Source organism: Nasonia vitripennis (genome assembly GCF_009193385.2).
Source record: "Nasonia vitripennis strain AsymCx chromosome 1 unlocalized genomic scaffold, Nvit_psr_1.1 chr1_random0005, whole genome shotgun sequence".
NCBI lineage: Eukaryota > Metazoa > Arthropoda > Insecta > Hymenoptera > Pteromalidae > Nasonia > Nasonia vitripennis.
Window position 1 is genome coordinate 3512951 of NW_022279591.1, and position 25785 is coordinate 3538735.

At 38.3% G+C, this 25785-nt stretch overlaps 1 protein-coding gene and 1 long non-coding RNA gene across 12 annotated transcripts in view; both read left to right on the forward strand.

Moving 5' to 3' along the window:
* Positions 1–25785, forward strand: part of Atg9 (autophagy-related protein 9) — a 230902-nt gene that overhangs the window by 121621 nt on the left and 83496 nt on the right. For 8 of the 10 annotated variants that reach the window (XM_031933767.2, XM_031933758.2, XM_032601298.1 and 5 more), the window contains 1 exon segment: positions 7392–7775. In XM_031933767.2, coding sequence (XP_031789627.1) covers positions 7392–7775 — 384 coding nt within the window. 10 annotated transcript variants of the gene reach the window in all.
* LOC116738625 lies at positions 1555–4551 on the forward strand. Of its 2 annotated transcripts, XR_004345140.1 has the most exons (4): positions 1555–2807; positions 3008–3091; positions 3461–4200; positions 4270–4551. It is a non-coding gene; the product is annotated as an uncharacterized LOC116738625 (long non-coding RNA). The 2 variants fall into 2 exon arrangements; XR_004345139.1 differs by having other exon boundaries at positions 2234–2807; positions 3461–4543.

Below are 25785 nucleotides of genomic sequence, written 5' to 3' on the forward strand. Positions count from 1 at the left end.
GGCATTTTAATTTTTTTAAACCTTTTCTTCTTAATTTGACCTCCAACTGACCTTGACCCTGACGTGATGGTGCCTAACTGACCTTATATTCGAATTCAGCGACCCGATAAACATAAAGATAGATAGGTCTGATTTCTCGCGCAGACAACTTTTTTTATTTTGTGTGCCGGTGTAATTAATCATCCATTTAATTAGATTAAAAAAGTAATTAATTAATTGCAACACTGTATGAAAGTCTAGCTGGATATCCAAAAACTAGTTCATGCGGTGTAAATTTATGACTAATGTGGACACTAGTATTATAATTTAATTGAGCGAATTCAAGTAATTCGTCTCACTCTATTTTCTTTGAAGAAAAGTTCTTTAGATATTCGCATAGTGGATGATGTGCTCTTTCTAACGAGCCGTTAGACTGAGGTGAAAATACCGTGGTTTCTACTTTCTTAAATTTAAATCTTCGAGCTATTTGTTTTATTAGTTTGCTTATAAAATTCGCTCCTCTATCCGTGAGTACAAGTTTAGGTGATGAAAATGCATATAAATTTCTTTATTAGAGCATCTGCTACTGATTCCGCCGTTAGATCAGGCAAAGATACGATTACTATAAATTTTGTTAATTGATCTTGTATAGATAAAATATATTTATTATGTCTATAGAAATTTTATCGAATGTTTTTAATGGCGTATCAGTGATAATCATAGGTTGCTTAGTTTTTATTCTTTTCAGCTTATTTCTTTGACATTCCTCGCATCTTTGTATCCTTTTCTGAATGTCTACTTTTAAATTTTCCCAATAATATTTATCCTTAATTCTATTTTTATTATGAAACTATTTACATTTCTTATACACTTTCAGTTGGCCTATTGAATATTAGTAAAAATAAAATTTATGAAATAAGTAGCTTTTAAACAAATAAAGCAGAGTAACCAAAGTATATGTACTTTAGCAAAAAAGGACTAGAAACATGACTAAAAATGTCTGTCTGTGATTGTACACGTACACATTATAGAAAATTACGCCTTTATACAAAATCGAGTATGACCACAAATTTTTATAAAACTAGAAAGGTCATTACACTACAACTACTATAATAAAATATTACTATTATTTTGTGTAATACTAAGCGAAGAAATGGAGATCCGATTGTAATTGTAAAAGCATGAATAGGATGTAAAAAAGCATACGAAAAATATTGAGTTCGTTATTTCTAATTACAAAGTTCGAGTATAAATATGATTTTACAACATATTTCTGATAATATATATCATTTTACAATATAAAATACAATAGAAATATAACAAAAGTATACATACATTTTTTCAATCTATAAAAATTTTAACAAACGGAAAGTTTAATAAAACTATAATTAACTTTTTAAAAAGACTACAATTACTTACTATAGCTGCTTTCTACTATTCACATTCATGCTTTGCAATCAAATGTTTTTTAATGATGTAATTTATGTTTCATTTTAAAAATAAAAGTTTGCTGTTCAAAATATTTTATAATATGTAAAATGTTTAAATTTGTGTAACAATAATGGACAAACAAATCATTCATAAATCCTACAGTTTCATTTATTTACGTATAAAATTAGTTTTATATGAGCATTATTCGCTGTGAGTGTTCACGCACGTCGCGACATCTACCGGCACAGACATGTAAATAAAGGTGGGAAATAATGTATTGGCGTATATGTATTTCGAAATAAATCTACAAAAGCTAACTGTAAAACAACAATTTTCATGAAAACTTATAATCCACACTAGTAATATACTTCCACCTACTAAATTCTTGCAAGATATAGTAAGTGAACATTTTGAGAAGAATATAATCTACGAGTGATCTGTGGTATTGGAGGTTAGACAATACAGCTGTAAGACATCAAGAAAGATATCGCGAAAGACATCGGTATCACTGAATATTGTTTGATTGAAATAGACTTGGCTTTGGTTTTTTACTTCTCTTATCGGATTTTAATTCTTGATGATATACTTAATGAAAGTCTGCGTTTTATGCATCGAGAATGCCTACAACAAAATGTAAACAAAGCGCTTTGAACTGATGCTACGGAGTTGTACAGCAGACGATACAAAAGAGGGTTATGCGTACTTATTTTATTTTTCTTACTGATGCGATCTATTTCTTTCACTGATCTAACTTTAAAACAGCAGCAGAAAATTTATAGAATTTACAGCTACTGTTATACTCATTATTTTTAGAATTTTCAACACAGCAGCTATGGTGACCCACTTTTTAATTTAAATAATACGCAACTTATAGCTGAAATCTCCACCCAAGGTTCCGTTTTCTCTCACCATCAGCGCTTTCGTGCACTCAATCTATCCCCTCCAAAGATACTCTCATGGCGAATATGTTGTGACGGGCAGCGTCAAACATATAGCATCAGTTTTGTTCCGGAAACCCCTGTCATAATATATAGAAGAAAATCTTATTTTTAAATAAATAAATTAATGAATATTATTAATTATTTCGACGATTATATTATTATTTCTTAAATGTAATTGACTAGAATTACTTTAGATTAATACCCGTTATGAGCGCATGCGCATAGAAAAAATCAATAGTGTGCAGTCATGGCTATAATGGTCGCAGCATCTGTCACAGAAGCACATGTTGTAGTACATGTATAAGACGTTTAACTGAATGTAAATGCTAAAAATAAATTCTATGTGAGTTTCTACAAAAGAATTCTATTATACGGATATTTTGTTTCGTTGTCGTCCATCGTTCTTTAACAACAGAACCAAAAGGACTATAATATTCTCTGCAAGGCTTGCAATTTGTGAGTACATACTTATGTTATGCTTCCTAACCTTAAATTTTTTCCTATGTTTTCATTAGTAATAAAAATATTTGAAATCATTGATTATTACATTATAACAAGTTTTAAAATACAACAATAGTCTAGCATATGATAATATAAACACCTAAAATTATTGAATCTAACATGAATTTTAATATTTTTTATTCATTTTTGTTTAGAAATAAAGCACTAAAAGTAGTCGCTGTTACTTCTGTGGGCAGTATCTACACTAATTGCTTTCAATAAACTAAGAGTAAGATTTGGTAAGTAATTTTATTTTTAATATCGTTCTAAATTAACCTAGTATGTTCATTTTTTGCATAAACTGTACTTTTATTTAGTATCAGAGTGAAAATTGTTTCACTTAATTTCAAAACTTCTTGAGATATAATTATTTGTTTCAAACAAAGTACTAACCACCTTAAAATAAATGTATGATCCTTTTTTATACTTACGTTTATTTCAATGTTATATTATATTAATATAATTGTTAATATTATGGTGGTTATGTATCACGACTCTTTTTATATCTGTTTTACAATATGCATTATCTTCTATTATCATCTTGATTAACATTCATTGTAAAATTTATTACTATTTTTTAATACTATTTTAATTTGCTTTTGTTTCAGGTCATTTAAGAGATAATTTCTATTGAGAATATGTGAATTTATCGAATCAGTGCCTTTTTGTTTATTACTGTTATAATTACTGTTTGTATATTTTGTGTATGACAATAAACGATTAATATTTAATTTTGAGAAAACCATTCATTTTACTCATACAACTCAATATAAACTTATCAACTACAAATAAACTTTTTAACTACTATAAAATGACCAACTGTAAATAAACTTATAAACTGAAAATAAACCAACAACTACAAAAACTTACAAACTAAAAATTAACTTGCAACTGCAAAAGCTTATAAACTTACAACATAAATTAATGTACAGTATATTTATGAATTGCAGAATCTTATAGTATTTATAATAAAGCTACAAGAATATATCTTTATAACATCACTAATTTATTGTTAACCTAATATACTATATTATACTATCTATCAATAGCATTACAGCTTAGAATTAAATTTTGATTTATTTTACACGTACATTTCCAAGTAGACTATTATAGATAACAATCTTATAAGTTTATTTGCCTAAATATAAATATCGATCTATTACATCTTTTCACACAATAACAAAAATAATGCCTCGCCGACGAATTATTCGTACACAGGAAGAGGAAGAAATATATCAACAAAATAGGCGAGAAAGAATAGCTGAAAACCAAAGGCGAAGACGACAAGCTACGCGCAATTCTTTGATTGATGAAGCAAGAAATCTACCTGTAGATCACAATTCTTTAGGTTCAATGAACATGCACACAATAACAACAATGCCTCCACAACATACACTTATAGATCATGATTATTTAGGTGCCACGAATATTCACACAACTACAACAACAATGGTTCCGCAACAAATCATTCGTACTGAAGAAGCAGAAATACAACAACAAAATAGGCGAGAAAGAATAGCTGAAAACCAAAGGCAAAGACGACAAGCTGCACGTAATGCTATTATTGATGTATCAAGAAATCTACCCGTAGATCAGGATTATTTAGGTTCAATGGATATTTTATGTACACATTGTAAGGCAAAACATTTTGTTGGAGAAAAAGTTTCAAATAAAGGCTTCTCTTTTCAAGACTGCTGTAGTCATGGAGCAGTTATTTTAGAATCTACACCTACTTTTCCTAAAGATCTTCTTGATTCATTTAATGGATTTCACTCTAAATCAAATGATTTTTTTTCAAAATATACGCATGTACAATAATTCGTTGTCATTTGCTTCTTTCAACGCTAACTTAGTATAGTGTGAATTAAGTATAGTGTATGTATAGTAAGTATAGTGTGAATTAGTGTACGAGAATAGTGTGTATGAGTTTGGCATGTATTAATATTGACATAACTTAGTAGCTTCCTGCATATAGACTTCTGCAATGTAGATTAGTCTCCCATTTTGACATAGTTTTTATATACGTTTGATAACTTATCAAAAAGGATTTTCGATAACTTTTGCAGTTTATTTTCGCTGGCGACAAAAACGTCTTCTAATAGTGTTTATTCCCTTATATATTTAGCGTGGTTTATTTTCGTTACTATAATTTTTTATTTTTCGGATTCCGTTCATTAGATCCTCGTTCTTCTTGTTTCTGTAAATCACAAGCACTCGTTATCTTATTTTATGGTACTTTTTTATAGCCTTATCAAATTTTATTATGTATGCTATATAATTTAGCATTTTTGCGCTTTTGAACCAGAATTTTCACTCTTCGTCAAGTCATGGTTTGCTCTTTAGATTATCACTTTCTTCGTAACCACTTTTACTGTTTATCGATAGCCCCCATAACCTGTTCGATTCGTCATCTACCTTCTTTGGTGCCTCTGTTATCTCGAGCACTTAAAACTGGTTACTATATATACATAATATTAATTAGCTTTACCCCATTTCATAATTTTTCAACATCGAAGCATTGTACTTTGTTCGCTATTACTTCCTCCTAGAGGAAGCTTTGTAATAGTAAAATTTTCAGTTTCGCTAAAACTTCGTAAAAACACATTTGGAGGTGTTTAGAGTTCGAATCGTGCGTTTTTAGAAAATGTCCGTGTGGATGGCTGTCTGTGTGTGAGTGCGTGAGTGAGTGGGTGTGTGTATGTACGTATACCATTATGATTCTGTAAGTTGTTTTATAACTCTGACAATTTTATGGCCATATTATAGCCATTTTTCGATTTTTGAAAAAATATTTTTGAATTTTTTTGATGATATGATTTATACAATATATTCAACAATAGTGTATCTAAAAGAGCATAAAATTGCCTACTTTTTCCCGCAAGATTTTAATATACAGTATAGTATACATTTGTACTGTATAGTCTGCGTGCTAGAATGAGTGAGCGCGCTAATGAGTATGTGAGGGGATGCACACATGTAAGCCTCCCCTCTCCGCGGTACGTATGTGAGTATCACGCGGCTGCAAGAGACTCCGAAAATGCGTAGCGTTCTTGCGGCTCTCTCTTGGTTCCGAGCCGTCGCATGGTACACATGGTGTACACGACGTGTATATATCATTATTATTCTAATCAATAAATCCACATTCTACTAACAATAATAATCCTCTGCTTTACCACATTTCTTATCAGTTATGATAAAAGAGATGATTTTTAAAAATGTAATATCTCCAAAACTAAACTGTCAATTGTTTTGAAAAAATGTATGACAATAAAAAACAATAATATCTATTTTCTGTCAAAATTTTAAACCATTTTGACGACTAGTTTTTGAGCTAAAAATCGAAAAAAATGGATTTTCGATGTCGTACGATTACGGAAGTAAAAAGACTTTAATTAAGTTGAAATTTTGAGAAAAGCTAGATCTTTTGCATACCTCGACTAAGTTCTCTTTGCAGCTTATGAAACTGATTAGTTTAAAAGGTATGAAGATTTAAATTCTTTGTCTCTCACCCTGTATACCCTGTATAACTGAAAATTACTATTTTTGTTAAACCTTATATCTTGCTAACTAAAGTTCAGAATGTTTTGAAAAAAATGAATGATTTTATGAGGTTATGAGAACCTTACCTATTTAAAATATTGAGGTTTTAATTTTTCCATGAAAATTTTATGATTTGATATTGTGACGGGTGCTCCTTCAGTAAAATAATTAAAATTGAAAAAATTTTAAAAATCAATAATATACTGTATATTTGAACAATATTTTATCCATTGGAACTATAAATTTTGTTGGAGGAAGCTACGTGCCAAAGAATTGGCAGCGGTTTTTTACTATTTCATCCAGTTACTAATCTCGTTCTTAATTTGGCCACTATTAGAAAATTATCTAAGTCGCAATTCGTCTCCCTACTGGTTCTTATGTCGAGTACGTTCATGTAGCGCCTTACATCAATAAGGAAAAAATCGATTTAATTTTGCGAGCATCCGTCTGGCGATGTCTACGTTGCTTTGTGAATTAAAAAAAAAACCTACTGTCCCATTTCTGCCTTATGCTTGAGTTGAAGTTGGTTTTGCTACAGAATTGCTTGACTTGATAATTAAAAAACAGATGATAAGTGAGTCAACTGACAAAAACAAAAGCGCACAATGCATTTTGCACTCTATTATTTTTGTTTGGAATGTACCGTTGACTCTCTCATCTTCTATACTTGGGTTAAAATGAACTATGGTCAACTATGTCATTTGAGATGTTAAACAAAATTAATTATAATCGATGATAAGTTTCCAGTTGATGAAACGTCCTAGTTAACGAAAAGTAGTCGTTGAAATATTGTCGATAAAAAGGCCAAACATGCGAGAATTATCGAACAGATTTTAGCGTTTTATTAAAATGAAAACTTATTAAGTTCTTCAAATACTATAAACCTTTTTTTTTCAACAATAGCATATAAAATAATTTGATTATGGGCTTTATTTAGGAAATAGAATAATGTATTATATGAATAATATTTTATTATTTAATTAAAATATTGTGTTTCAGTACAATGATATAGTTTCAAATATTCTTAGAAGCCCAATAATGAATCAAGTTAGTATGCCAAATACGAATTATAATTATACTCATCAACCTACCGGAATGTCATTACATACCTCTATTAATGGACAAAATGTATGTTCAACAAGTGGTAATACTGCAATTCGACGCAATGTTAACAGAGCTGAAGGCCCATTACATATCGGCGAAAAAGGCTTATTATATAGTTTACAACAAGTTATTGGTGGTTCTTACCAATCTTTAGAAACATCTGCATTTAGCTCAGGGCAGCAAGAGATGCATACCATACAACATACTGTGCCACTAGAGTTAACTGCTGTTGATATGTCCTTATCGACATTATATCTCCATGAAATTCACCACAGGCAGGTAAGATATCGTTATTTGTAGACCATTTTTTATTAAATGTATTATTTAAAACTATTCTTGAATATTACATTCATAATCAAAAAATTTATTATTTGTGAGAAAATATTTTATTTAATAGTAACAAGTAGTATTATAATCCTGTTTTCGCGCGTTAGTAACAACAGTGCGGTACGAAGAGCAAAGGATTAGGAAAAAAACCGAGGACCGAGTCCGCGGACGTCCTCAAACTACCCTTAGCATGCGTGCAGGAAGGCCGTATTTAAATTCAAGAGTGTGCCCATTGTTGTAGAAGAATCAGGCTGTGTCCTTGTTGCGTGTTGCAAGATAAAGTGCGCAACGTGCTCGACTTCGTTTCATGTCAGCAGACAGAGATCTGCTGCGGAAGTGAACGTGGAGGAGCGCCATAATAGTCCAAAATATCAATCTTCAACATCGAAACATGCTGTACTATCAGAAACTCCAAATAAATACAAAAATTGCGAATTCATCCAGACACATTTTTATATAATTGACAATAGATAAGTTGAAAAAAAAAATAAATGAAAGTATTCGCAAAAATTTACAAATGCGATTTTTGCTCATTAGATACTTATAACTAGAATAAAATAGACTAAAAAATATTTATCATATGCGTTCATTTCATCTTAAAAACTACCCCTCTTAAGGGGTTGGGGTAAACCGGAAGTTGACCGAGAGAGAGAGAGAGAGAGAGAGAGAGAGAGAGAGAGAGCGAGAGAGAGAGAGAGAGAGAGAGAGAGAGCGAGAGAGAGAGAGAGAGAGAGAGAGAGAGAGAGTACTAGAAAGCCACAAGGTAGCTAGACAACAAACCAAAAATAAAGCAAATAATATTTTAATAATTCTCTTTAATATATATCTACATTACTATAATAAATAAAGGTACCCGAGGCAACGCACACGGACATGGTTCGCGCCTTCATGTACATTCCAAATTTAAGCGGGGGCGCATTGTAACGATGCACATGCATACACACTACGAAGCATGTGTCCAGCACAGTACGCGCGATGAGACGATGATCGAGATAGCAGGAGCCGCACGCAAAGCATAAAGATAAGGTTAAGCTCATAGAGAGAGATTAGATTAGATTAGATTAATTGCTCTTTATTTTTGTACATTTTGTTGTACATATAACAAATATAGTGTATTATGATAAAGGAATAAATAAAATTTGTGTAAGGGTATATAGTATAAGGTGTGTGTGATGTTGAGAGATGACATGAGATGAAAGAGAATGTATGTATGTTTGTGCGATGTTTATGTGTTTTCCAAATTAAAGAAATAATTTTTAGCTGCTTGTTTGAAGTGTGATATGGATAGTGTGTCGCGAAGTTGAGATGGAAGGCTGTTCCAGAGGTAGGAGGCGCTGATGAAAAATGAATTCCTCAGCGTCTCCGTCTTGAAGGACGGGATGTCCAGTGGAGTCACCTCGCCCCTGACAGGCCTGAGTGCGACGTGGAAGTCAAAATAGGCTAGTAGATAAGCTGGTATTGAGGTGTTGAAAATTTTTCTAAGAAAACAGGCCATGAAGTACTTCCTACGTCCGGCGGTGGTGAGCCATTGCAACTCACGCCTGTAAGGGGAGATGTGCTCGTCCCTCTTTACACCATAGATGTATCGGATTCCCGTATTGACAAGCCTCTGCAGTTTTAAGTCAAGCTCTTGAGTCAGGTCGCAGTAAACAAGTGAGCAGTAGTCGATGAGGGGAAATAGGAGTGCTTGCACCAAATGTTGGCGCAACCTGAGGCTAGTGCTCTTCCGAAAGAAATATAGCCGATACATTAAAGAGTGAGCACGTTTACAAGTTTGTGTAACGTGCTCTTTCCACGTAAGTTTTGAGTCAAGCACCAGCCCCAGGTTGCGCACAGATGATTCAAAGTTGACCTGGGCCCCCCCTATATTTATATAGGTGTTAGCAGCAGAAGGTAGAGCATTGATATAGTAGGGTGAGCCCAGGACGATCGCCTTAGTCTTACTAACATTCAGCTTAAGTCTGTTTAGTGCTGCCCAGCCCATTATCCTCTCGGCGTTTGGAATGGACACTTCCAAATTTTTGGAATGGACAGGAAGAAGTGACCTTCTTCCTGTCCATTCCAAGCCTGACATCATCAGTCAGCTTAATCAAGCCGGACTGCGTGCTGTGGCCAGTGCGAAAACCAGTTTGGAAACTATCAAGATAGAGTCTAGTTTCAAGGTATTCAGAGATTTGATTGTGCACCAGCCACTCCAGCGCCTTGGATAGAAAGCAAAGTAGGGAAATCGGTCGGTAGTCAGTTACAGCTGTAGGAGAGTTGATCTTGTTTAATGCTCTTACGAGCGATGATTTCCAGGCAGAGGGAAAGCATGCCTCACTCAAAGACAGGTTGAAAATTTGACAGATTAAAGGAGTGAGTATTGGTAGTGCTTTAGAGATTACAACCTGTGGGATGCCATCGCTTCCCCTGGCCTGGGTATTGAAATGTGAAACTGCAGCTAACACGTCCGATTCTGTGATGGCTCTGAAGATAAAGTGTTCAGGGAGGTCTAGACTCTCGAGGGTCCGTAGATACTCCTCGACAGATGGAGCTTGAGGGTCATTTGAGATGGAACTGAAGTGTTCGTTGAGAGCATCTGGAGAGAACCGAGCAGGTGGAGAAGATTTAGAGGTGGTAATGCCAAGATTTTCAAGTTCTCTCCATATCTCTGCAACGTCGGTTAGAGTAGACAAGCGTGAATAATAGTAATTCAGCCTGGCTTCCTCGACCCGTTGATGAGCGTCATCCCTTGCGATTCTATAAAAGTATAGATCCCAAGGTAGACGACTTCTGCGAAAACGCCTGTAGAGCCTATTCCTTTCAGTTAAAAGGTCACGAAGAGCCGCGGTGAACCACGGGTGACGTTTACGTCCAGGTGTCACAGTCTTTAATGGGGCGAGATGATTTATGGCTTCTGTGATGTTTTCGTTGAGGATGGTAATGCATTCGTCAAGTGATGGTGTGGTGAAGGATGACCAGTCGCATGCGCTAAGGAAGTCCCTTAGCTTCTCAGCACAGATTCCTTTGTAGTTTCTGTAAGTGTAGGTGTTAGGTACGTAGCGTGGAATCTGTACGTCGAGTGTGGCTGTAATAAGGTCATGTCCATTAATGAAAGGTGTGTCAGTCTTCCAGTATGAGAGCAGGCGATCCTGCTCATCGATTAAGCAAAGATCAAGCCAGGTGTCAGAGTCTTGTCTATGATGAGTTGCACCATATGGCACAGAAATAAGGGAGTTCTCGTCGATGAAAGCCTTGATGAAATTGGCGTCTTCAGACGAGGAAAGTTGGTCAGCATTGAAATCACCCATGATGACCTTCGTGGAGTAGTTGTACATGTGTGTTGTTAGTTGCTCAATAAAGTTAGATCCCTGGATAAAGGGAGAATGAGGAGGGCGATACACAACCCCCACGAAGATGGGCGATATTCCCTTAGCTGTGATTTCACAGAAAAGATACTCCGGCTTACCTGGTTTGCCCGACCATTCACCATCAGATGACGAGATGATACAAGCTGTCAGTGAGTGATGGATGTAGAGAGCCACACCTCCACCGTTCCTGTTTCTGTCCCGTCTGTAAAGAGTGTAATCGTCCAGTGAAGGGATGGACGATATCTTGTCGCTTAGCCAGGTCTCGGTCACAGCCACTACGTGGAAGGGGGAACGAGTGGACAAGAAGAACCTGATCATCTCAATGTGACCCGTAAGGGAGTTCGCATTGAGATGACAGAGCCTGAGACCCCCAGACATAGACGCTTTAGATGTAGATGTGGATGTGTTTGATGTTTTAGACGGTGGTTTTGGTGGAATGATGTGTAAGTGTTTTAATGTGTGGTGTCCGTGTTGGCTATTGGCGGTGTTCGAGCTAAAAAATCTTCCAGATCAGCCTCTGTAGTGATGATGGTGGCCCGTTCATTGTCTTCGCCAGAACGGATGAGGATCCTACCATCCCTCACAAAAGAGCGGCATCCTTTCCTCCTCTTTGCCTCCAGCCTTGCCCTGATTCGCAGCTTGTGAATATCTGGAGGAAGCAGCTCATTTATATTGATGAGTCCCTGATGGTCTGGACAGAGAGCTCTCGCTTCCTCCAGTAGCGCAGCATCCAGTTCACTAGTGTGAAGTTTGCGCTTCCTGGCTTTGGCCACTATGATGGAGCGGGCCAGTGCACTGGAAGAGAGGGTGACAGCAAGTGGTGGAAGTCTGCTGTCACCCGGCGCACTGATGTTCGTTGTGTCCAGTCTCCCCATGATCCTGACGGACGCCACATCCCGCTTCAGGACCGTGGGATCCAGTGCAGCCAGGACCGAGTAGGCCAGGAGCTGCAGTGATGTCTCCTGGGTGTAGCCCAGGCCGGTGATCACCACCACGTTGTTGGAAGTACGCTCCTGCTTCCTCTTTAAATCGGCCAGCTCGCTGCGGATGGTATTGAGCTCCTCCGAGGCCGGCGCAATGCTGTTGTTCTGCTGCTCTACAGGGCTCCTTGACGACGGCTGTTGAATTTGTGCCTGCAGCTCAGAGATGGAGGACTCGGCTTTACTTAGCCGAGTGTTGAGCGCAGGCAAGTCGTCAAGGGCTTTCAGGTGTTTCTCAAGCGGGCCAAGTCGCTTCTCGATTTTTGAGACCCGTTCAGACACGGTGTTTTGCGCCTGAAGGGCCTCATTTTGGACCCGCTTGATATCATCCAGTGCCGCAATGATGTCCTTGAGGGACGCCTCGATTGACGCCTGTGTCCTCGCCGGCGACTGCGCTCTGGAGCCGACAAGAGATGGAGGCGCATACCTATTCTTCTTGGGCACACCTGTTAAAGGAGTGCCCTTGGTGGATGTGCTTGCCGTTGCCGCTGTCGCTGCCGCTGCCCTTGCCCTCGTCTGCGTGGTCTTGGGCGTGCCGACGTCTGTATATTCTGCTGCACAGGAAGCACAGACGAGTGTGGCATCATTCCCCACCATTATGGACCGAAATGAGACACATATGGTGTGGAAATGGTCATTGCACAACTCGCATGTCTTCATTCTTCCCCTGGCTGCTTTGTTGCATTGAGCACACATAACAGGTGTTTCGGCACTTTTTCCACCAATTCCGCTCATTCTGGACGAGGTTATATCACTGTCGATAACTTACTGACAGTCGATAAAGTAGAGTATGTTGGAGGATAATAGCTGGTGGTAAGTTATCGACTGTTTTTGATGGTAGCGACGCTGACGGAGGAAAGAGAGACGCCGTGCAGCGAGGAGAAAAGCCGTGCGTGTTTGCAGGTTATGTTTCAGCGACAGATGTTGTAGCAGGAAAAAAAGCAGAGTAGTAGATTGCAGCCTCCAGTGAATAATATGTCACAATGAAGGTTGCAGAATAGCGCATGCAACAGACTACAAAAGAATAGGCCCGAAGGTAACGTGCGGCAGTAAGAGTGCAGAGAAAAATGAGTAAAGCAAAGCAGGACTATATGTACTCACGTGAAGTTGGCAGAGAGAGAGATAGAGAGAGCGAGAATGGAGGAAGCGGCGCAATAAGAAAAAGCGCGCTGACTACCGCAGCGCCTATAGAATCGCTGTAAGAAAGAGTGAGATGGGCGACGCGAAAGAGCCTGAAAGAAGGGGTAACAGACAATATAGTTCGAAGTGGAAAAATTAGAGAGGCTCTCTCCGATCCTAGCTGCGCTAGCGAGCGCACGTGGCTGAAGCCATCGGCTAATCTATTAGCCGACGAACACGTTCTGTCCAGCGGCGAGGTTGCACGGCCATCAAGACCAACCAGGGCGAAGCCAGCCCGACTATCAAGGCGAAGTGGCAGGGCGAAGCCAGCCCGAGCACCCAGGCGTAGCAGCGGGGCCACTGCGACTAGCACAACCGCACAATCGAGGGCGAGTAGAGGGCGTGAAGAGGGCGTCGGCCATCAACCCGACCAGGCACCGACGGACAGCATGACGGCCGGAGCATTACCTCCAGCGCCAGCGCATCTACGGCATAACACCTGTGCCGTGAAAGTTAACGCCTAGCTAACTTAGCGCTCCCTCTCTCTCTTTCTCGCGAATATACGGGCAAATAGCTCGATAATTAGCTAGAGTAGGGTCGCAGGAATAATTGCTGTATAAGAGTGACGGCCGATCTCGACGATCGTCTCATCGCCAAACACACGGATAACACACGCGGGGCGTGACGCGCGGTTCAAAGCAACATTGTCATTTTTGATTGAATAAACGCTCAGAGGGCAGAATCAGCCCGCCTGAGCTTAAGCATAATAAGCTCGTATTATTTATCCGTGCATGCATGTCTCGATTCCTACAAACATTTTCAGCTAAGCGCAGAAGGACTGCCACTCTCCACGGTCCATCGAAACGGAGACGCTGAGCAGCCAAAGTAAGACTTTCGTCGCCACCGAGACATTTTGTTGACGGGGCGATCCACGCGACAGCCCGACGTTTGGCAGGGCTAAAATAAACAATACGCACCGGTAGATCGCACCCATGTCACAATGACATGTCTCTGCAGCCACCGCAGCGCAAAAACGACTGCAAGAAAAGAAACGAAAAGCTGAAGAAGACGAAGCCCGGCTGGCAGTTGTCAACAGTTTATAAGAGAAATAAATTGCGGGTCGCATCTGCCTACCGACCAGTATCAGAAGATGCAGTGTGCGTTATCTCAGGTAGGATAATCCAAATTGCCCAGTATGTTTGGAAGCAAACGAAGATGCGGAGCATGTCTTCTGTGACTGTTCGCGATACAAAATAGAACGAGAAGAACTCGAGTGTTACCTTCTGACTAGGGTGACACCTGAGTCAATGATAACACCTTTGCTGGCATCGAAGGATGGTTGATGCGCAGTAAACAACTACGCAAGGACCATTTTTAAGAAGGTTAAAAATGATGAAGAGAATAGAAGGGAAGGACAAGGCGAAACAGCTGAGTAAAACTGTTGTTAGACGAAGGCCACTAGGTAGTAGATTCGAAACGCTTCTCGGACTGATGCAGAGGAACATAGGTCATAGAGTTAAGCTTTCACTCCCCTGCCCGATGCAGAGGAACGTAGGAGCTAGGGCTGAGTACCTCTAAATACTTCTCAGACCGATGCTGAGGAACGTAGGTAACTGAGTTGAGCCCAGGCTCCTTCACCCGATGCAGAGGAACGTAGCAATGCACTTCTCCTATAAACTGTTTACAGCTTTCGTGCATAGGACTTCACAAACATAGCGTCCGCCCATATTGGGGCACCGTATAACATAATTGATGTGGTTACACTGGCTAGGAGTAACCTTTGACCCTGCGTTGGTCCACCTACATTTGGCATTAGTCGCGATTTGCTGCCCTATTCCTCACCCTCTCGAGATGCTGATTAAACGTTAGTCTAGAGTCCATGGTGATTTCCAAGTAATTAATGGTCGGCTGAGAATCTATTCCGTGTCCGTCCACTGTCATTGTTATTGTCTCCATTTTCTTCCTACTAGATATAAGGATAGCCTCCGTTTTATGGCTAGCAAGTTCAAGTCCAGTCTGTTTTAGCCAATCGTGGATTATACCTATTGCTTTGTTAGCGATTTCCGTCACCTCTTCCATTTGCTTTGTTACTACCACTACTGCAATGTCATCTGCAAACCCTACAACCATTGCCCTTTTGGGTAGCTCTAGCCATAGTACACCATCGTACATGATGTTCCACAATAATAAGCCAAGCACTGACCCTTGTGGGATCCCTTCGGCTACTTTATAGGTTTTCGTGTTGTTCTCTGTGGCATACAATAGGGTTCTGTCCTCAGGTAGTCAGACATAATCCTTCTTATACATGCGGGTACCTTTTTTTCCGTAGTGCCTCGTGTATCTTGTCCCAGCTGGCTGAGTTAAACGCATTTTTAACATCGAGTGTAACAATAGCACAGTACTTCTTGGCTCCTCCTTTTCATTTCTTCATTTCTATTGCAGTTCTAGCGGTGTTCACTACTTTGCTTACGGCGCATGGTGTGAACAAATTTTTTTTTTCTGTATTGAAACCTAATATCTCAGGATTGAGTGGAATAAGAGAAAATATTGAGAAGGCCCACAATAGTTTTTGGGGGCCCTAATATTCAAGGAAAAAAGGCCCATTTTGCGATTTTAGCGATAAAATCTTTGCCTTTTTCAATATTTATAATATTTCTTGGAAAAAAAACTACGCGACTTACAAATTTTTGTTTACTGAACTTAAATCTATCGAGAATAGTTATCTGAGCTTCTTCAGTTTTCAAGGGGTGTCTAGCATGCAGAGTGGTCTGTATGAGGTAGCTACTCCAGGTGGCTTATCTACTTTTGGTAGTAGTACCAGGCGTTACTTCTTCCATTTTCTAGGAAACGTCCGTTTTTCGAGACATGGATTGTGCAGGTCCACAAAAACATCGGGGCATGCCTGTATAGCTTGTTTCAATGCAATATTTGGTATGCCATTCAGGCCTAGAGCCTTGTTAGTTCCAATTCTTTCTTTTGAATGCTGACAATAATTCCTCTGCGGTGTGTGTATGAAGTTAAACGTACTCATAAACAATGTAATTATTACCTGAGTATATTTTTTAAATATTTTATTCTTTTTGTTTTCTGTTTTATTTCTTTTCTTTATTTCTTTTTTTTTCATCCTTTTTTTACCCTAAAATTATTTTCTAGAGACATATGTTGAAATTTAATCCACAATAAACTGTTTTTATACAATTTTTAATAATTTTGGTTCTATTACTATATCTTACAACTGGCAAAGTCTGCCTGAAGTCACCTGTTACTATCACAATTTTACCTCCAAAAATTTCGTGACATTTACAAATATAGCAAAAAAATGTATTAACTGCATCCATAGCACATTTAGGTGTCATTGATATTTCATCCCAAATAAGAACTACTGTTTTTAAAGCTCCATTCGATATGCAGATTGAAGTAAAATATTACATGTAGTTTCTTCTGTTATATCTTATGGAAATTTAATGGTTAAGTGGGAATTTTCCCTTTTTAGTAAATTTGCTTCTATTCCTGTCTATGCAACTGGTAAAACAGGAATATTTAATTTTTTTAGTACATAATCAAATTACTAATCTTCCTTGGCATTTCCAAAAGCACATTCAATCATATACTTTTAATCAATAGATCAGAAGCTATTCAAATAATTAGACCATATAATATTGGAATATTCGATTTAATATTTTAATAATTTTTATATTTTTATATTTTCTGAACAATGGATTAAAAGTATATGCTTGAATATGCTTTCGGAATTGCTAAGGATGATGAGTAATGTTGGATTTGAATCTTGGCGCCCCCATGCAACTCGACCGGCTACCTCCGACACCCCTCAGATGGCTCTCTCAGCCGCTCGCCCCTCCCCCATCCCTTCATCTCTCAGACCCAAGCGGCCTCCCACGCCACCTCCCCAAGCCAGTACACTCCGAGCCTTCAACCGGAACAGACGCTACGCTGCGCAGTCTACGTTATTATAATAAAGTGTTGTAACGGGATGGCTTTGCTAGCGCGAAATTAAATGAGGTTGTGTTCCGCCGAGCTTGGGAACCGACGCGCAAAGCCACCGCGCGTTAGCAAAAGGATCGTCGGGTGACGATCAAGAACTCGCCCCGGCTGCTCAGTGTCTCCGTCTTGACGGACCGCGGAGAGTGGCGGAGTCCTTCTGTGCTCGGATTACTTATGAATGGAAGCAAGGGTTCAAGCATGCACAATAATGATACTCTAGTAATTTATGCTAAGAGAACTTTCGGGCTTCGTCTGCCCTCAGAACATTTATTCACTCAAATTAACAATGTGCACCATGTATGGTCGTGTGTGCGTGTATTTTGCGTCGAGACGATCATCGAGATCGGCTGGCGCACTATGCGCGACAATCGGGCTTTGCCCTAGGCCCTATTCTAGCTATGTTCGATCGTGTTTTTCTGCACGCGGTGCGCTATGCGCCGAATCAACCGAGAGAGAGAGAGAGAGATAGATGGGCTTTTAGCCGACACGGAGCGAACTCACGGGTCTACTGGTGATCGTAGCGCCGCTGCTGCTGGTCAGGCTGGCTGCCCCGGTCGCCGCTTCGTCAGCGTCGTTGTCTTGTCGGTGGCCCACCGGACTCCTCCTCGTAGCGTTAGAGAGGGCTGCAGGAGCCAGGCTGCTATGGTCTGGACTCGATGGCGTCGTCCTCGGCTTGGCGGCCTGGTTCGGAGCCGCGCCCTTGGAGTCGAGCGGCTCCGTCGGCTGGCCGGCTTCCGTGGCCTCGGGCCACGTGTTGTCGCTGCCAGAGTCGGGAGTCGAGAGAGCGAGTCGCGCTTTTCTCTGCTGATCGATAGTCCTCCTTCGATCGATTCGGGGCCCTTTGGATTGCTTCGTGCAAATCCGATTCACTGTCTCGTTCTCTCTTGTTGCGTGCTTATTGGTCAGCGTTGGCTATTGTCACGCTACTTTCCTTTTACCCCCTCTCTCTCTATCCTAAACTATTTATATGCTTCGCGCGCGGCTCCTGCCGCTTCGATAGTCGTCTCGGTGCGTGTATGTGTGTGTATTCGCGGCTCGCGCGTGTGTATGTGCTGGACTTATGCCGAGCTGTTGTGAGGGCATATGCACTGTCACAGTGTCATTAACCGAACTCTCAGTCGTCATTACTTCACCCCAAACCCAACAAGTAATTTAAAATTTTACTTATGGATCTAAACTTTTGTATTAACTAAGATTTGAAGTAGAAAATAACTTATTTTATAAAATAATTACCTGCATACGTATACTTGAAAAATATAAAAAACAATTACTTGACATCAGTTTCGTTTGTTTTGGGGATTTTCCTACCTTTGTAAAAAAACTTTTACTCGCCAATATTTTATCTTTTATACATGTATTACAGTTTACGGTATCAACAGTAAAAATATTTAATTCTTTAGATAATTCCTGAAGACGATGTTGACATTGTTTACGCTCGGCACCAGGTACCTCAGAAACCGTTACCGTCGCGATATTTGTGTTCAACGACCTCGAAAATCCTCCAGTAACGAGTTTCGACTAATTATCTTACAAATTTCCATAAAACTCTAGGAAACGACGATGATACTGTCTACCCTGGGTACCAGGTACCCCGGAGACCGTTGCCGTCGCGATATTCATGTTCAGCAACCCCAAAAACCCCTTAGTAACAAGACTGGACTTATTTACATCAATATTTAACAAGTTGTAAATTTATTATTTATTGTCTTTTTGAAATTCCTTATTATATTAAAGAGAAATCCATTTTAACATTCTCCATTTCTACGGTTCTCCGGTTCACCAATTTTTATGAATTAGAGTGACCTCTCTATTATATTAAATCTCATTTAAATCATCATCAATTAATTAACAACCTTGTGCAATAGCATCGACTTAAAGGTAACGATTTCAGACCCGTCTCACCGATCGCAAAAGCAAACAGCGTCCCTCCATTGAAACCCATAAAGTAAATATATGCACAAGGTTGTAGTTTTATTGAAATTATTAAACACACTTCAAATGAGAAGTAATATAAATGATAACCTGCGCAGACATCAAAACGTTTCTGTTTCTGATACTAAATTATCTATGACTATGATTTACCATTTTATTACGCATACATACGGCTTCTACAGGTCAGAGCAGAATAATTAAAGGAAAATATAATAAAAGTTCATTGATAAATAACAGGAAAGTATTTGTATAAACTCAAACTGCGCAGTCTTCCGAACGTTTGGTCTACTTCTGATACTACAATAAATTTGTGTGAATAACTATAGAAGTATATTCCAGATAAATTTAATATTTAAAATTTTGTAAAGATTGTACTAGATAGTAGGACGGGCTGCGCGAATCTTACAAATAATTATTTTTTCGCGAGAACTAGCCTTGGGCTCGAGAGCCTGTTCTGTTACTAAAGTTACACGCGGACTGTGGAATTAAGGATGTCCCACGCTGCTAGTCTGCGCGGACGCGTATTTGCGTGCGGACGGTATTCTATCCTAGACTGCGTTTGGCAGACGTGTGAGTGTCCGCTGTACTTACGGTCGTTGCGGGCAAGTCGCTTGTGACACTTGGGTGTCCTGCGGACTCCACGTTATGTCCGCTTAACTCGTCTCGTGTGTGGATGCTGATGGTTAGTCCACAAGTAAAGTACTCTTACCTGCACGTCGTGACTGTGAAGCTAATTCGAATTTATTTGTTTTGATTGAGATTTAGTTATTATCAATTTAGTACACAAGGGTTTTATTTATATTGATTGTTATGTTTTTATTGGTCCAGAGCACTTCACAGACGTTCAGTTTACAGAGTTGACGGAGTTTCGCTATATTTAGCTTGGGATGTTGTCGTTTTACAGTTTTATTTAGTAAGTTAAGTCTTATTTATTTATTAATTGTAAAGTACCTATGATTTATCTTAAGAATTTACTATTTTTATAATCCTGCGCACTCTAGATGGTTCTAATCACCCTTCGTGCCAGATGCTGACTGTATTATCTACACGCGTTTACGTGGCAATTTAAATGATGGACAACTGCTCTTGCTAACGCCGGAGATTCCACTCGACGGTCCTTAGCTTGTACTTATCTCTGTGGCACTGATCTGTATTCAAAGGGCTCTCCGGTGTATGTTATGCCAAGGGACGGATTTAGCACGCTCCAAACACTAACACTAGCAAACACCCCTGCTCCACCTTAGAATCAGTTGTAGCCGCCAGTGAGTAAGTCACTGCGCAAAAAGGCGCTACGTGGATCGGCTCCGGGGTTTTTAAAGCCTCGGTACCGATTCACGCAATTATGAAATTGAGATGAGAAAGACCGCGGTAGTCCAATCAGCATTCGCCACAAAGCATCGACGCATACGCCTTGCAGTCGTCTTTCACTCGCACGAGGGGTGCTGACACAAAGGTCAGAGCACTCACTCCGATTTTTGGCGCTCGGTTGTGCAATGTCGCAATCGGATGCACCTGCGATCCGTATGCACTCTCTACGTGCTCACACCGTTGCCGGTTTGCAGGATTTACAAATATATAATTTAAGAGTATAATTGTGGGACATTACACTCCGCCCCCCTCCAGAATATTGTTGTCCTCGGCAATGGAGCCGGCGCAAAAATAAAAAAAAATGACCCATGTTTATTAACATTTGTAGTAGTGTATGCGCGTCCGCTCGGCGGACTTGGTGGACATGGTGGACGCGGTGGACATGGTGGACGTCCGCTCTCTCGGAGGTTGTCCCACTCCGTTACTTCTTCGGACTCAGCAAATTTGGTGGAAGTCTGCTCTTTGGTAGCACGGGCTCGATGTAATTTGTCTGCTTTGAAAATTTTCCTTTGCACACTTTTTCGTCCGTGAAAATCGGTTCATGTCCGGTTATGTCCCTTGTGGTTTTGTCCACGTCACGTTAGTCTGCTCAGACACGTCCGAACGTCCGAGATGTCACATTTGTCTTCGAAGTACTTGGATTGTCCGCGTTGTAACGTATGTCCGTCCATATATAAGTCTTGTGGACTGTCTACGCTGGATAAAGTTTGTGCGAAATGTATTTTTAGTCGGTTTAAAAAAAAAATTGTGAGTCTACGAATTAAAAGTTATGTCCAAGAAAGTAGAATGTCTTCGAGTAACCAAAATGTCCGCGACAATTTTTCATTTCCGCGAAAGGTCATTTTAGTCCGTGTCTGTTTCTGTGTCCTGGACATATGCTATCTGGCCATTGATGTCCACTAAAATCCTATAAGTCAGCGTATGGTGATCGTACGGAGTTTATTGGTTGTATCATCAAACCCACGCTTGCTGCTTCTCTGCGTTGTTACTTGGTAGGATGATGTTCAAATTCTTTCTTGAATTAAGAACACGTTATCAGTACTATGCTTGACAGCGTGACGTCTATGAAGTCGATATAGTTGTCCACTAGTCTCAGTGTCGATACAGTGAATTCGGCGAAGAAGATTTTCTTGATACATTTTTGTTTCGTTCATAGAAATTTTTAGATTCGGGGTAAATTTGGAATTTATAAAAAATAGATTATACAGCAATGGAGATGTACTAATGAATTTAAATCTTATACACAATTTGCCATTCGAAATTTCAACTGTTTTAAACTTAACTTCAAAGTTGTTTGTGTTAGCGATTCTCAAGTCCGAAGCAGCTTTCCAGAAGAAAGGCAATGGCGAGATTTTATAATTAAATTGTAAGACAAGTGTTATTTGGTTTTTGCAATTATAAGTGTTCAAAAAGTTTATGGAAATTATACTCTTTTTATAGAAATTGGAAAATGTTAATTCCCTATTTGAAAAGTTATTTAAACTGAAAACACTGTTTTTCTGTTCCAAATAACTTTTTAAATAAAGCTTGCTATGGAAAACCAAGACCAGAGCGCCATAGTGTTGAGTTTAGTGAATCATTTTACCGACAAAAAATACCAATCGGACTTTTGTTTTTTGTAAAAGTTGTGAAATACGAGCGGGTGTTTACGCGTGTTTATGCGATTACAGCGCCAACTTCAAACACCAATTTTACTTATTAACTTTTTTTGATTTGAAATTTCATTAATATAATGAGCAGAGCGCCATAGGTTTAAGATAAGTGAATATTTCTACCGAAAGAAAATGTCAATACGGCTTTTAGTTTTTTTTTTTTGGCATTTGAAATACTAAATATCCCGTGGCGGATTTGCGAAGCTATAGCTCCTACCTCCCCTTCACTGAGCACTAGTAAATGTGCTTGATGGTACTTCTTGCATTTGACGGTTATATCTAAAAACTGAAAAAATTTTTTAAATTTTGGAAAATCTTTGTGACTTTTTTTTAATTCTGGAGTAAATTGTATACTAAATATTTTCTGACAATATTTAACTTCTGAAAGATCGAAAGTAATTTTATATTTATTTGAGATATTCGGACACGCGGACAACCTTGCATACGCTATGCATGGAAATCTGAAATCCCGAATGTCCCATATAACCTGTCTAGAGTCCTCGTTTAATTGGTTTATTACTGAATTCATCTCGTAAGGTTTATTTAATTTGAACTTAGTTTGCGCTGAACTTTTTTCGTTTCCAATTTCGAAATTCACTGCTGGTGGCAAAATTATTTTTGATTTGCTTTCTTCAGATTCTTGAGATCTAGAGAACTTTCTAGGTGTCTGGCGATTATGTCTATAAATTGATAGAAACTTCTTAATCTTTGAAGAAACATTTCTTTAAAATAGGGGTAAACCGAGAATATAAAGGCTTCTGATAAGACTCATTTTCAATGCTATTAGAAGTATTTTTGTGATGATCCAAGAGGTGTGGATATGCGGACGATGTCTCACCTGCTGTTGGTGTACGTTTGTGGTCGGACATGTCACGAAAACCACTTACTCGAAGATTATCCAATTTAGAGTTTAACTCCATTCTTTCGTCTTTATCGGTAACTCATCTTGTTACATTATTTGCATTTATTCGTGGAATGTTACTGTTGACAGAGGCTGGTATTCTTAGCAAATAGTGACGTGCGACTGGACGTCCCTGTTCTTTAATATCTTGGTAAAATGTGTAATTGACTCTTCCAGTCTCGCTAGAGTCGTTTTCAGTTGTACGTGCGGAATAAAGTACATAACTTTTGGAACTTTCTGAGCTTGCAGAAAATTTAGGAGTTACGTCTGAGTCTGAATTGTGGTTAGTAAAAGAAAAATCTGGATCAGTTTCTGAAGACTCGAAATAATAGCTTGAAGGATTTTTAAAGTTATTTGTTGGCAAATCATACTCATACTCTGAATTACTGCTTCTAGCTACTGTTTCTTCTGCTGATGATAAGCTGTCGTAGCAATTGTAATTATCTGATTTTGTACAGGTGATTTCAAACCTTGGTGCAGGATAATAGTAGGGAACTTCTGGAATTTTTGTTGAAGTTATGCTTCTGTGTTTACAAATTATAGGCCTATATCTGACACCATTAATATAATAGAAATGAACAGCTAATTTCGGAGAATCGTCTAAACATTCTAGAGCAGAATCATATACATATGATAAACGGTACTCGGGAGATCTCGGACAAACACCATTCTAGCAAGAATATCTAATTACTCTATAAAAAGGTTTGAAAGATGTGGCTGCGAATTTCTCAACTGGTACTCGGCTTTCTGTAATATATTCTGTAAGCGTAAACGAAAATTATCAAAATGTTCATCTTGATCTCTATTTGAATCATCTAGTTTGACTGCAAAGTATCCAAATGATTAGGGACATAAAAATGCCTCTGTAAGAAATTGTATTAAATGAGGTAAATTTTTAAATTATATTTTTCTAAGTGCATAGTTAATATTTGTGTTGTCGCACTCATATATTCTATGAAAAATTTGCTGTTGGCCAAAATAAGAAAGATAAGCTGTCACATGGCTAATTTCATGGACAAACTGCTCTGGCGTGATATCTCCATTATTTATTCTGTTAAATGTTCTCAATGCTGAATTTTTGCTCAATGAGAAATTTTTTTTATAAACAACGTGCGCAGTATAACGAACAGTTATTATGCTTCCGATACTGCAATAAATTTGTGTGATTAACTATAAAAGTATATACTAGATAAATTTAATACATAAAATAATACGATTTACCGATGTGGTCGCTTTTAGAGGTCACAGCAGAATGAGCACAGGAAGCAATATTTCACGCTATTTATCCATTTTTCGCGCATGCGCAGACGATACTTATAATCAAGAGAACATTTTTTTATATACTCAACGTACGCAGTATTCCGAAAATTTATTATGCTTCTGATACTGTATTAAATTTGTGTGATTAACTATAAAAGTATATACTAGATAAATTTAATACATAAAATAATACGATTTACCGATGTGGTCGCTTTTAGAGGTCAGAGCAGAATGAGCGCAGGAACCAATATTTCACCCTAGTTATCCCTTTTTTTGCGCATGCGCAGACGCACTTATAAACAAGAGAAAATTTGTTTATATACACAACGTACGCAGTATTCCGAACATTTATTATGCTTCTGATCCTGCATTAAATTTGTGTGAATAACTATAAAAGTATATTCCAGATAAATTTAATATTCAAAATAATACGATTTACCGATGTGGCCGCCTCTAGAGGTTACAGCAGAATGAGCACAGGAAGCCATATTTCACACTCTTCATATATTTTTTTGCGCATGCGCAGACGCACTTATAAACAAGAGAAAATTTGTTTATATACTCAACGTACGCAGTATTCCAACATTTATTATGCTTCTGATACTGTAATAAATTTGTGTGAATAACTATAAAAGTATATTCTAGATAAATTTAATATTCTATATAATAGGATTTATATGTGACCGCTTCTAGAGGCCACAGCAGAATGAGCACAGGAAGCAATATTTTACGCTATTTATCCATTTTTTCGCGCATGCGCAGACGACACTTATAAACAAGAGAAAATGGTTTTATATACTCAACGTACGCAGTATTCCGAACATTTATTATGCTTCTGATACTGCAATAAATTTGTGTGATTAACTATAAAAGTATATTCCAGATAAATTTAATACATAAAATAATACGATTTACCGATGTGGTCGCCTCTAGAGGTCACAGCAGAATGAGCACAGGAAGCCATATTTCACAATCTTCATATATTTTTTTGCGCATGCGCAGACGCACTTATAAACAAGAGAAAATTTTTTTATATACCCAACGTACGCAGTATTCCGAACATTTATTATGCTTCTGATCCTGCATTAAATTTGTGTGAATAACTAAAAGTATATTCCAGATAAATTTAATATTCAAAATAATAGGATTTACCCATGTGGCCGCCTCTAGAGGTCACAGCAGAATGAGCACAGGAAGCAATATTTCACTCTATTTATCCATTTTTCGCGCATGCGCAGACGATACTTATAATCAAGAGAACATTTTTTTATATACTCAACGTACGCAGTATTCCGAAAATTTATTATGCTTCTGATACTGTATTAAATTTGTGTGATTAACTATAAAAGTATATACTAGATAAATTTAATACATAAAATAATACGATTTACCGATGTG